Here is a 12,766-nt window from a genome sequence, read left to right on the forward strand (position 1 = left end):
TCTTGTCTTTTTTTTTCTAATTATGTTCCTTTTTTATACTAGTTCACTATAAATCCATCCCTGCCCCTATTTCTTAGATAAAGAATTCCTGAATAAGTAATAAGACTGATTTTAGAAACTAATGTTAGCAGCTGGGTCGAGTTAATTTCATCTTGCAGTGTCTTATAGACCAGCAGTCCTGCTGAGTCATATGAAGTCATGGGGAGGATGATAGCGTAATTTTCTAAATTAAGGGCCATCCTATGTGTCAATATAAATACTTTGGTTTTGAGATGTATGTTCCCAATCTGTCTTTCACTGAAGTATTCTGCTTCCTAAATTGAGCAGATCTCCGATGATGACTTCCTGTCTCACATCCCACAGCAAGAATCCATGTCTCTGGGGACAGAAACCAAAATTGTTTTAGTTAAAGGTATTCTGCTGACATGGAATAAAGAGGTCCTTCTCTTCTTGAATAGAGACTTCTGGCAATATAGGCATTCGTAACATTTTTTAAAGGTGCGAGGTCTGTGTGCAAATTCCTAGTGAACATACAAGTGCAGCAGTGTGATGCGGTAGCATGTTTCAAAGGATCGGCTTCAGCTTGATAAACTTTTTGTTTAGGACTAAAACTTTTCACTTTGAGAAGTCTAAACAAAAGGCAGCATCCTGTTATTCATAGGAAGCTATCATTTAACATTTTGATTATTATTTTTTAGTTTTGTAATAGGTTGTAAACCAACATAAAAAGTGAGTTTCCTTTTCAAAATTCCACTCCTATTAACCTAAGTAGGGAAAGTCTTCTCTAAACACTAGTGTGTAAACACTAAATGAAATCAGATAGTAGCTAATAAAAACCAGGAAGAAATCCCAGTATGAATTCAACGTAATAAGTTTCTAATTTCTGTTCTTTATAGGCAGAAAGTGTAATTCAGAAGATATTTTGTTTGCAGCAGGAAAACGGAGTATATTTACTATGGTCAGGTGTTCGTGTTATGTAGAATTCCGAGAGAAAACAATAGGAAAAGGAACAAAGGTTTGAGAGGAGAAGGAATTTGAAGATATAAGTCTAACTGACTTTGATTCATAAATCGCCAAAGCAAATAAAATTTGTGTAAGCTTAATATTTTGTAATACTGAGACAACCTTAGTTCATAATCATGTAAAAATAAAATGAAAATAAACAAGTACTGAAATAATAATAGTTTTAAAAGTCTTTGGGAGCACAATTACCTCAATATTTATGGCTTGATTTTATGTAAAGTATATTCTGTAGAATATATTTGTAATATAGAGATTTTAAGCATTTAGAATTTCCAAAGCTAGGATGATATATCAAGATTTATAGCTACCACCTAATGTTTTCATTCCATCTGTTTGAACCTGGACTGAATTCAATGTGTCTTTTCATATAAAACAAAATCAGATTACATGATGCCTGACCTAATTTGGTAAAATTACAATAAAAAATTATAACTCAAGTAAAAGAAATAAGGAGCAATAAAATAATAAATATTGGTGAAGTTTGTTGAATAAATTACACCAAATAGCTTTGTACTCAGCAAAGAAATAAATAAAATCTATATTTAAGGAAAACAGACTCCTTTCTAAAGTTGCCAGATTGAATAAAAATAATGTGTTTCCTTGATTATTTATACTGTTCAAGTGAACCGCAGGAGTGGAGAGCTTCTATAGTATGTACACATTGCCGAGTCACAAGGCAGCAAAATAATCTCTAGGGTGTACGTATTTCTTCTCAGGTTACAAAGATTCACTAGTTAATACTGCTGAATCTTAAAACTGAATTTTAATTATGTATGTCTGTTTCATTCATGTCTGGTTTCCAGGTGCTTATTAACAGTTGAGGCTTCTGGGAACCTGTCTTACTTGCTGGAATGACCTAGTGATTCTAAGACCCCATCTGTTCCTGAATCACTCTTAATTTGTACAGTGATCATTTATGAGCATCTCATAAACCATTCTAATAATTAATATTCTTGATTGAGTTTCACAGGGTGCAAAGCATTAAATGGGTTGATTTCATTTGTATGATATGGCTAGGGCCTATAATCACAGTAGCAGATGTTATATCTTAGAAAAACAGATCAATTTCTTTTCATAATTTACAGAAGAATTTTAGAGGACTCTAGAAACACCCTTTCGTTGCCACAAGTCAATACTGTGATGTTATACAACAATTATACAGGGCTTTGCCTAGTCTAGCAATTGTTTTGGTTTCAGTTCTCTGCCAGTATATTAAATGAAAAAATTCAAAGAAAAAATCACTTACCAAATCCTTGAGCCTTGCCTAAAAAGTGTGGGCCATTATGTTAGCATGTGTATTCATGGTTTTGAAGGTAGGAGACATATATGGAAACAATGAGAACATGGTGTGAGATTTTCGGCTTCACTAAGTTACATCATTTAGTTGGAAATCCATAGATTTTAGACCTGATTATCCAGAATAAATAATCTATACCTCCACTACTACTTGTATGCTTATTAGCATAGTCGATTGTTGTTTAGTTCATTCAAGTTCTTCCTGCTATTTTTAATGTACACATCTGTCCTTTTTCAGGTATCCTGGTTTTGCTACAGATTCAACTGTTGCCTTACTTATAGGACTTCTATTCTTTCTTATCCCAGCTAAGAGATTGACTAAAACTACACCTACAGGAGAAATTGGTTGAGTATTATTTATAATTCTGAATGAATTTGACAGAAGAGCAAAAATTACAAAATTCCATTGGTTTCAGTTAGCACTTAGAACAGAAGGAATGGACATGCTTCCACAGCGCCTGGCTTAGCACACCCTGTTTGCACACCGCAACCCTTATTCAGCCAGCACGTGTTCTCCCCCTGCAAGGAGAACCATCTTACTTGGCAGAGGTGAGAAGTAGATTTCCTTATGCAACATGGTTAGAACTCCACTATGAGTGATACTGTTTGGTTCACAATAGGCCCACTTCCCCTGCCATAATCAGAATTAATCTTACTATTGGCAAACATAGGAACAAGAACTCTAAAGTCATACTTCATGATGAGCCCTTGATAATAAATGCTGAGGATCTAAAAAGGTGAAGAGTTTCAAGGGAAAGAGTATTTACATCATCATAGTAATCCTGGAGAGAATGCAAATCAAGCCCACATATAGCCAGAACCCTAGTGTCACAAATGAAAGACATAGTATTCAGTGGGAGCATTCATTGTCTTTGTAATACATGGACAAAGAAGTATCCTTGTTTATGTGAGCATACCCCCCTTCCCCTGACACACACATATTTTTTAAACACAGGATTCTGCTGCCCCCCCATTTATGCTTTATACTAATATAGCAGGTGTTTTTGGTAGTCAGATTCCTATGTTGTTATTGTAGGACAAATGGTTTAAAATTGTTTGGAAATAGTCTAGTAGAGGGTGGGGGGTTTTATTGTTGGTTTTTCTTTTATTTGTGCCGCCTTTTTTTTTTTGCATGGGTGGAACCTGGATTCATGGAATTGAGTTGGCCCACCTGACTCCCTGTGTCCAAATTGATAAGCGACTAATGAGTCAGATTTCTAGGACATGATATATATAAATAGCATAATGTAGAAATAAATGCCTTTTGTTCTTTACTTGAGTCTAGAACATCTCAAAGTGTGTTATAAGGAGATATTGTAATACAGAGTAATAATTTCTGTGAGACCCTGAGGACACTGACCGTTGAAGTCAAATCCCTATGGCCTGTTAGTGGCCAGTGTTGAGGAACCAATGCTTGGCTTAACTTCCCTGGTTCCCACATTTGAATCCTCCTCTCAGAAAAAGCCTTGCTTCTGTTGGGGAGAAAGAATTTTATCTTCCCTTCAAGATCCTTCCAGCTGGACTAAGACTCAAGTTGAGAGGAGCAGATTAATGGTAGAAAATCAAATTTAATGGTGTGCATACAGGGAATCCACACAGACATGGAAGTTCCAAAGACAGTGAGGCAACATGACCCTTATATGAGCTAAGAAGAGGGATAGGGGTCTGAGGATACAGAGGAGAAAGACCAATAGCAGGAAGGTGAAAGGAGATGTTTGGAAAACAAAGGTTACCCAATTATGCAGATAAGTTTCTTAGGTAAAGAGAAATCTTTGTTAATCTCTCTCTTCCTGGTACAAGCAGATAGTTGAATGGGGAGGCAAAGAACTTTTTCTGAATCTGCTGGGGTTTTTTTGTTTGTATTTTTAATGTTTTGGGGGGGTTTGTTTTGTTTTATTTTTAAGAGAGAGAGCACTAGCAGAGGGGCAGAGAGGGGGGGGACAAAGTATCCAAAGCAGGCTCTGCAGTTATATCAGCGAGCTCCATGTGGAGCTCAAACTCACGAACCATGAGATCATGACCTGAGCCAAAGTTGGACACTCAACCGCCTGAGCCATCCAGGTGCCCAAGTCTGCTGGCTTGTGATTGCTTTTAACTCAAAATAACATTCATGACAAAGTCGCCCATCTTGGGGCAGCCTGCCATTGGCCCCTATACCAATGTCTACCAGTCTCTCTCTTCTCATTCTTCAACTCCTGTTCTCCCTGATAAACTCATTCACAGTAGGTTTAAAAATGGCAAGACATTATGTGTTAAATTTTACATGAGAGGTATATTTCAGAAATGTTTGTGTTTTAACAGAAAATATATCACTTTTTTTTGAGAGACAGAGAGAGAGAGAGAGAGAGAGAGCATGCACACAGGTGGGGAGGGGCAGAGGAAGAGAGAGAATCTTAAGGAGGCTCCATGCCTAGTACGGAGCATAGTGCAGGACTTGATCTCAAGATCATGAGATCCTAACCTGAGCTGAAATCAAGAGTCAGACGCTTAACTGACTGAGCCACCAAGGCAGGCCTTGATAGGTATATATATCCTAATTCAAGCAAGGAAGAGCAAAATCTCCATCAATAGTGAAGCTAAGTTTGGTTTAGGTTTAACAGAAGGAGATAGGAAGGAGTCTTAGTAGTAACCCTAAAATCTCACCATGTAGAAGGCCACTTGTTACACACAAATGTTAAATGGGAATAATATATTCATGGATGACCTTTTTTCTCAACAAATCAAATGAGCCATTATGACCTAAATATCAAAAGAAGTCTTTATGATAATTGCTTTTTTTTTTATTTATATATGAAATTTATTGTCAAATTGGTTTCCATACAACACCCGGTGCTCATCCCAAAAGGTGCCCTCCTCAATACCCATCACCCACCCTCTCCTCCCTCCCACCCCCATCAACCCTTAGTTTGTTCTCAGTTCTCAACAGTCTCTTATGCTTTGGCTCTCTCCCACTCTAACCTCTTTTTTTTTTTCCTTCCCCTCCCCCATGGGTTCCTGTTAAGTTTCTCAGGATCCACATAAGAGTGAAACCATATGGTATCTGTCTTTCTCTGTATGGCTTATTTCACTTAGCATCACACTCTCCAGTTCCATCCACGTTGCTACAAAAGGCCATATTTCATTTTTTCTCATTGCCACGTAGTATTCCATTCTGTATATAAACCACAATTTCTTTATCCATTCATCAGTTGATGGACATTTAGGCTCTTTCCATAATTTGGCTATTGTTGAGAGTGCTGCTATGAACATTGGGGTACAAGTGCCCCTATGCATCAGTACTCCTGTGTCCCTTGGATAAATTCCTAGCAGTGCTATTGCTGGGTCATAGGGTAGGTCTATTTTTAATTTTCTGAGGAACCTCCACACTGCTTTCCAGAGCGGCTGCACCAATTTGCATTCCCACCAACAGTGCAAGAGGGTTCCCGTTTCTCCACATCCTCTCCAGCATCTAGAGTCTCCTGATTTGTTCATTTTGGCCACTCTGACTGGCGTGAGGTGATATCTGAGTGTGGTTTTGATTGGTAGTTCCCTGATGAGGAGTGATGTTGAGCATCTTTTAATGTGCCTGTTGGCCATCTGGATGTCTTCTTTAGAGAAGTGTCTATTCATGTTTTCTGCCCATTTCTTCACTGGGTTATTTGCTTTTCGGGTGTGGAGTTTGGTGAGCTCTTTATAGATTTTGGATACTAGCCCTTTGTCCGATATGTCATTTGCAAAGATCTTTTCCCATTCCGTTGGTTGTCTTTTCGTTTTGTTGGTTGTTTCCTTTGCTGTGCAGAAGCTTTTTATCTTCATAAGGTCCCAGTAATTCACTTTTGCTTTTAATTCCCTTGCCTTTGGGGATGTGTCGAGTAAGAGATTGCTACGGCTGAGGTCAGAGAGGTCTTTTCCTGCTTTCTCCTCTAAGGTTTTGATGGTTTCCTGTCTCACATTCAGGTCCTTTATCCATTTTGAGTTTATTTTTGTGAATGGTGTGAGAAAGTGGTCTAGTTTCAACCTTCTGCATGTTGCTGTCCAGTTCTCCCAGCACCATTTGTTAAAGAGACTGTCTTTTTTCCATTGGATGTTCTTTCCTGCTTTGTCAAAGATGAGTTGGCCATACGTTTGTGGGTCTAGTTCTGGGGTTTCTATTCTATTCCATTGGTCTATGTGTCTGTTTTTGTGCCAATACCATGCTGTCTTGATGATGACAGCTTTGTAGTAGAGGCTAAAGTCTGGGATTGTGATGCCTCCTGCTTTGGTCTTCTTCTTCAAAATTACTTTGGCTATTCGGGGCCTTTTGTGGTTCCATATGAATTTTAGGATTGCTTGTTCTAGTTTCGAGAAGAATGCTGGTGCAATTTTGATTGGGATTGCATTGAATGTGTAGATAGCTTTGGGTAGTATTGACATTTTGACAATATTTATTCTTCCAATCCATGAGCAGGGAATGTCTTTCCATTTCTTTAAATCTTCTTCAATTACCTTCATAAGCTTTCTGTAGTTTTCAGCATATAGACCCTTTACTTCTTTGGTTAGATTTATTCCTAGGTATTTTATGCTTCTTGGTGCAATTGTGAATGGGATCAGTTTCTTTATTTGTCTTTCTGTTGCTTCATTGTTAGTGTATAAGAATGCAACTGATTTCTGTACATTGATTTTGTATCCTGCAACTTTGCTGAATTCATGTATCAGTTCTAGCAGACTTTTGGTGGAGTCTGTCGGATTTTCCATGTATAATATCATGTCATCTGCAAAAAGCGAAAGCTTGACTTCATCTTTGCCAATTTTGATGCCTTTGATTTCCTTTTGTTGTCTGATTGCTGATGCTAGAACTTCCAGCACTATGTTAAACAACAGCGGTGAGAGTGGGCATCCCTGTCGTGTTCCTGATCTCAGGGAAAAAGCTCTCAGTTTTTCCCCGTTGAGGATGATGTTAGCTGTGGGCTTTTCATAAATGGCTTTTATGATCTTTAAGTATGTTCCTTCTATCCCGACTTTCTCAAGGGTTTTTATTAAGAAAGGGTGCTGGATTTTGTCAAAGGCCTTTTCTGCATCGATTGACAGGATCATATGGTTCTTCTCTTTTTTTTTGTTAATGTGATGTATCACGTTGATTGATTTGCGAATGTTGAACCAGCCCTGCATCCCAGGAATGAATCCCACTTGATCATGGTGAATAATTCTTTTTATATGCCGTTGAATTCGATTTGCTAGTATCTTATTGAGAATTTTGGCATCCATATTCATCAGGGATATTGGCCTGTAGTTCTCTTTTTTTACTGGGTCTCTGTCTGGTTTAGGAATCAAAGTAATACTGGCTTCATAGAATGAGTCTGGAAGTTTTCCTTCCCTTTCTATTTCTTGGAATAGCTCGAGAAGGATAGGTATTATCTCTGCTTTAAACGTCTGGTAGAACTCCCCTGGGAAGCCATCTGGTCCTGGACTCTTATTTGTTGGGAGATTTTTGATAACCGATTCAATTTCTTCGCTGGTGATGGGTCTGTTCAAGCTTTCTATTTCTTCCTGATTGAGTTTTGGAAGAGTGTGGGTGTTCAGGAATTTGTCCATTTCTTCCAGGTTGTCCAATTTGTTGGCATATAATTTTTCATAGTATTCCCTGATAATTGTTTGTATCTCTGAGGGATTGGTTGGAATAATTCCATTTTCATTCATGATTTTATCTATTTGGGCCATCTCCCTTTTCTTTTTGAGAAGCCTGGCTAGAGGTTTGTCAATTTTGTTTATTTTTTCAAAAAACCAACTCTTGGTTTCGTTGATCTGCTCTACAGTTTTTTTAGATTCTATATTGTTTATTTCTGCTCTGATCTTTATTATTTCTCTTCTTCTGCTGGGTTTAGGCTGCCTTTGCTGTTCTGCTTCTAGTTCCTTTAGGTGTGCTGTTAGATTTTGTATTTGGGATTTTTCTTGTTTCTTGAGATAGGCCTGGATTTCAATGTATTTTCCTCTCAGGACTGCCTTTGCTGCGTCCCAAAGCGTTTGGATTGTTGTATTTGCATTTTCGTTTGTTTCCATATAGTTTTTAATTTCTTCTCTAATTGCCTGGTTGACGCACTCATTCCTTAGTAGGGTGTTCTTTAACCTCCATGCTTTTGGAGGTTTTCCAGACTTTTTTCTGTGGTTGATTTCAAGCTTCATAGCATTGTGGTCTGAAAGTATGCATGTTATGATTTCAATTCTTGTAAACTTATGAAGGGCTGTTTTGTGACCCAGTATATGATCTATCTTGGAGAATGTTCCATGTGCACTCGAGAAGAAAGTATATTCTGTTGCTTTGGGATGCAGAGTTCTAAATAGATCTGTCAAGTCCATCTGATCCAATGTCTCATTCAGGGCCCTTGTTTCTTTATTGACCGTGTGTCTAGATGATCTATCCATTTCTGTAAGTGGGGTGTTAAAGTCCCCTGCAATTACCACATTCTTCTCAATGAGGTTGCTTATGTTTATGAGTAATTGTTTTATATATTTGGGCGCTCCGGTATTCGGCGCATAGACATTTATAATTGTTAGCTCTTCCTGATGGATAGACCCTGTCACTATTATATAATGTCCTTCTTCATCTCTTGTTACAGCCTTTAATTTAAAGCCTAGTTTGTCTGATATAAGTATGGCTACTCCAGCTTTCTTTTGGCTTCCAGTAGCATGATAAATAGTTCTCCATCCCCTCACTCTCAATCTAAAGGTGTCCTCAGGTCTAAAATGAGTCTCTTGTAGACAGCAAATAGATGGGTCTTGTTTTTTTATCCATTCTGATACCCTATGTCTTTTGGTTGGCGCCTTTAATCCATTTACATTCAGTGTTATTATAGAAAGATATGGGTTTAGAGTCATTGTGATGTCTGTATGTTTTATGCTTGTAGTGATGTCTCTGGTACTTTGTCTCACAGGGTCCCCCTTAGGATCTCTTGGAGGGCTGGTTTAGTGGTGACAAATTCCTTCAGTTTTTGTTTGTTTGGGAAGACCTTTATCTCTCCTTCTATTCTAAATGACAGACTTGCGGGATAAAGGATTCTCGGCTGCATATTTTTTCTGTCTAGCACCCTGAAAATCTCGTGCCAATTCTTTCTGGCCTGCCAAGTTTCAAAAGAGAGATCAGTCACGAGTCTTAGAGGTCTCCCTTTATATGTGAGGGCACGTTTACCCCTTGCTGCTTTCAGAATTTTCTCTTTATCCTTGTAATTTGCCAGTTTCACTATGATATGTCGTGCAGAAGATCGATTCAAGTTACATCTGAAGGGAGTTCTCTGTGCCTCTTGGATTTCAATGCCTTTTTCCTTCCCCACTTCAGGGAAGTTCTCAGCTATTATTTCTTCAAGTGCCCCTTCAGCACCTTTCCCTCTCTCTTCCTCCTCTGGGATACCAATTATGCGTATATTATTTCTTTTTAGTGTATCACTTAGTTCTCTAATTTTCCCCTCATACTCCTGGATTTTTTAATCTCTCTTTCTCAGCTTCCTCTTTTTCCATAACTTTATCTTCTAGTTCACCTATTCTCTCCTCTGCCTCTTCAATCTGAGCCGTGGTGGTTTCCATTTTGTTATGCATTTCATTTAAAGCGTTTTTCAGCTCCTCGTGACTGTTCCTTAGTCCCTTGATCTCTGTAGCAAGAGATTCTCTGCTGTCAGCTATACTGTTTTCAAGCCCAGTGATTAATTTTATGACTATTATTCTAAATTCACTTTCTGTTATATTATTTAAATCCTTTTTGATCAGCTCATTAGCTGTTGTTATTTCCTGGAGATTCTTCTGAGGGGAATTCTTCCGCTTGGTCATTTTGGATAGTCCCTGGCGTGGTGAGGACCTGCAGGGCACTTCCCCTGTACTGTGGTGTATAACTGGAGTTGGTGGGCGGAGCCGCAGTCAGACCTGATGTCTGCCCCCAGCCCACCGCTGGGGCCACAGTCAGACTGGTGTGTGCCTTCTCTTCCCCTCTCCTAGGGGCGGTATTCACTGTGGGGTGGGGTGGCCTGTCTGGGCTACTTGCACACTGCCAGGCTTGTGATGCTGGGGATCTGGCGTCTTAGCTGGGGTGGGTAGGCAAGGTGCACAGGGGCAGGAGGGGCAGGCTTAGCTTGCTTCTCCTTAGGTGATCCACTTCAGGAGGGGCCCTGTGGCAGCAGCAGGGAGTCAGATCCGCTGCCGGAGGTTTGGCTCCGCAGAAGCGCAGAGTTGGGTGTTTGCGAGGAGCGAGCAAGTTCCCTGGCAGGAACTGGTTCTCTTTGGGATTTTGGCTGGGGGATGGGCGGGGGAGATGGCGCTGGCGAGTGCCTTTGTTCCCCACCAAACTGAGCTCTGTCGTCAGGGGGCTCAGCAGCTCTCCTTCCCTTTGTCCTCCAGCCTTCCTGCTTTCTGAGCAGAGCTGTTAACTTATGACCTCCCAGACGCTAAGTCGCGCTTGCTGTCGGAACACAGTCCGTCAGGCCCCTCCGCTTTTTGCAAGCCAGACTCGGGGGCTGTGCTTGGCCGGTGAGCCGCCCCTCCGCCCCGGCTCCCTCCCGCCAGTCCGTGGAGCGTGCACCGCCTCGCCGCCCTCCTACCCTCTTCCGTGGGCCTCTCGTCTGCGCTTGGCTCCGGCGACTCCGTTCTGCTAATCCTCTGGCGGTTTTCTGGGTTATTTAGGCAGGTGTAGGCGGAATCTAAGTGATCAGCAGGACGCGCGGTGAGCCCAGCGTCCTCCTACGCCACCATTCCTTCTCCAGGAGCAATAATTGCTTTATAAGAATTTTAAGAGTCTTATGAATGATACTTAAATTATTTAAGCTGAACTTTGATTTTAAACTGAAATCATGATGAATCTATTATGACCCTCCTCATGATTTGAAAAAATAAAAAAGGTTCAAGAAAATAGTGAATAAAATTATAATGCTACAGTGATGATTTAGAACCAATGTCGTATTAGACACTTTGAATAGCAAAGAATAGTATAGTCAATGCATTGTGTTACTCATAGTAGGCAGAATGTTAGTGGAATGAATGAATGAATGAATGGCACTATAAATGATAATGTTATAATCTATCTAAATTTGTAATATGATCCAAAAGATTTTTCCAAGTCATGTTTATGTTTGTTTGTTTGTTTTGGAATGCAGTGTTCCACCTCAGCCAGGTAGAAATCACTCAAAGTTCAGATCAAGTTACTTACCTAAAAACAATAGAGGAATATTAAAAACTTCTTGTGAGATGGCGGTTTCAGGTAATGAAAACAAATACATGTCATATTGTCATCTTTTAAGCAATGTATAACTGTGGGAATTGTGTTTTGCAGTTGCTTTTGATTATTCTCCGCTGATTACTTGGAAAGAATTCCAGTCATTCATGCCCTGGGATATAGCCATCCTTGTTGGTGGAGGGTTTGCCTTGGCAGATGGCTGTGAGGTAATACTCTGTGTCTAAGATATTTAACAATTAACTAGACTTTTCCAAAGAAGAACAAGAGACATTTAAGCTTTGACATATTCAACTTTACCCTATCATTTAACAATACAGAATTCAATAGTCATGCAGTGAGTATTCCACACAAACAAAGTGAGTTCAATAATTTTTACAGGCTGCGAGCATAAAACATCATTTTTTATGATGTCCCAACATGTCAAAAGGAATAAAGCAAAGAAGATTAGAATTCTTAAACCATGAAATGGTACTAGAAGACTAGCTAAGTAAGAAAGAAATGCAAAAATCATATGTACAATGACTCCTAGCAAAACATTTTGTTTTATACCTTTACCTTATTTCATGATGAATTTGAGTACCTCACAGACTTCTCTTCAGTGTATCATAGTCCAGGTGGGCCTGGGTGGCTCAGTCAGTTAAACGTCCTACTCTTGATTTTGGCTCAGGTCACGATCTCACAGTTCATGGGATCAGGCCCGGCTTTGGGCTCTGCCCTGAAGGGCTCTGCGCTCGCGCTCTCTCTCTCTCTCTATGCCTCTCCCCTGCATGTGCTGGCTGTCTCTCAAAAATAAACATTTTTTAAAAATTTACAATATATCATAGTCCTAAGGCTGTCAAAGAAGAATAAGAAGTAACAGTACTTCATTACATCATTTATTTATTACATATTAAGTACATTAAAAGTACTTAGTACATGCTGGGGCACCTGGGTGGGTCTGTTGGTTAAGCATCTGCCTTCGGCTCAGGTTAGGATCCCACAGTTCAGGGGTTCGAGCCCTGCATGGAGTTCTGTGCTGACAGCTTAGAGCCTGGAGCCTGCTTCACATTCTGTGTCTGCCTCCCTCTGCCCTCCCCCTGGTCATGCTCTGTCTTTCTCTGTCTCTATCTCAAAAATAAATAAACATTAAAAAAAAAAGTATTTAGTGAATGTTTATTGAATGAAGTCCAGAGAGAATTTTACATAACCATTGCTAATACTACATTATGTCTAATTTTATTCCTAATAAAACCACCATTAGGAATAATTCTTTGGCCTGTCATCTACTATCTAGTTTAT

At 39.6% G+C, this 12,766-nt stretch overlaps 1 protein-coding gene across 4 annotated transcripts in view; it reads left to right on the forward strand.

The window, feature by feature from the left end:
* Positions 1–12,766, forward strand: part of SLC13A1 (solute carrier family 13 member 1) — a 148,253-nt gene that overhangs the window by 87,181 nt on the left and 48,306 nt on the right. For all 4 annotated transcript variants that reach the window (XM_040472095.1, XM_040472094.1, XM_040472096.1 and 1 more), the window contains exons 11-12: positions 2,558–2,664; positions 11,585–11,694. In XM_040472095.1, the coding sequence (XP_040328029.1) occupies positions 2,558–2,664; positions 11,585–11,694 (217 nt within the window). The remainder of the gene's footprint in view (positions 1–2,557; positions 2,665–11,584; positions 11,695–12,766) is intronic.

The sequence above is a fragment of the Herpailurus yagouaroundi genome, unplaced genomic scaffold (genome assembly GCF_014898765.1).
Source record: "Herpailurus yagouaroundi ecotype Mexico unplaced genomic scaffold, PumYag 100, whole genome shotgun sequence".
Taxonomy (NCBI): domain Eukaryota; kingdom Metazoa; phylum Chordata; class Mammalia; order Carnivora; family Felidae; genus Herpailurus; species Herpailurus yagouaroundi.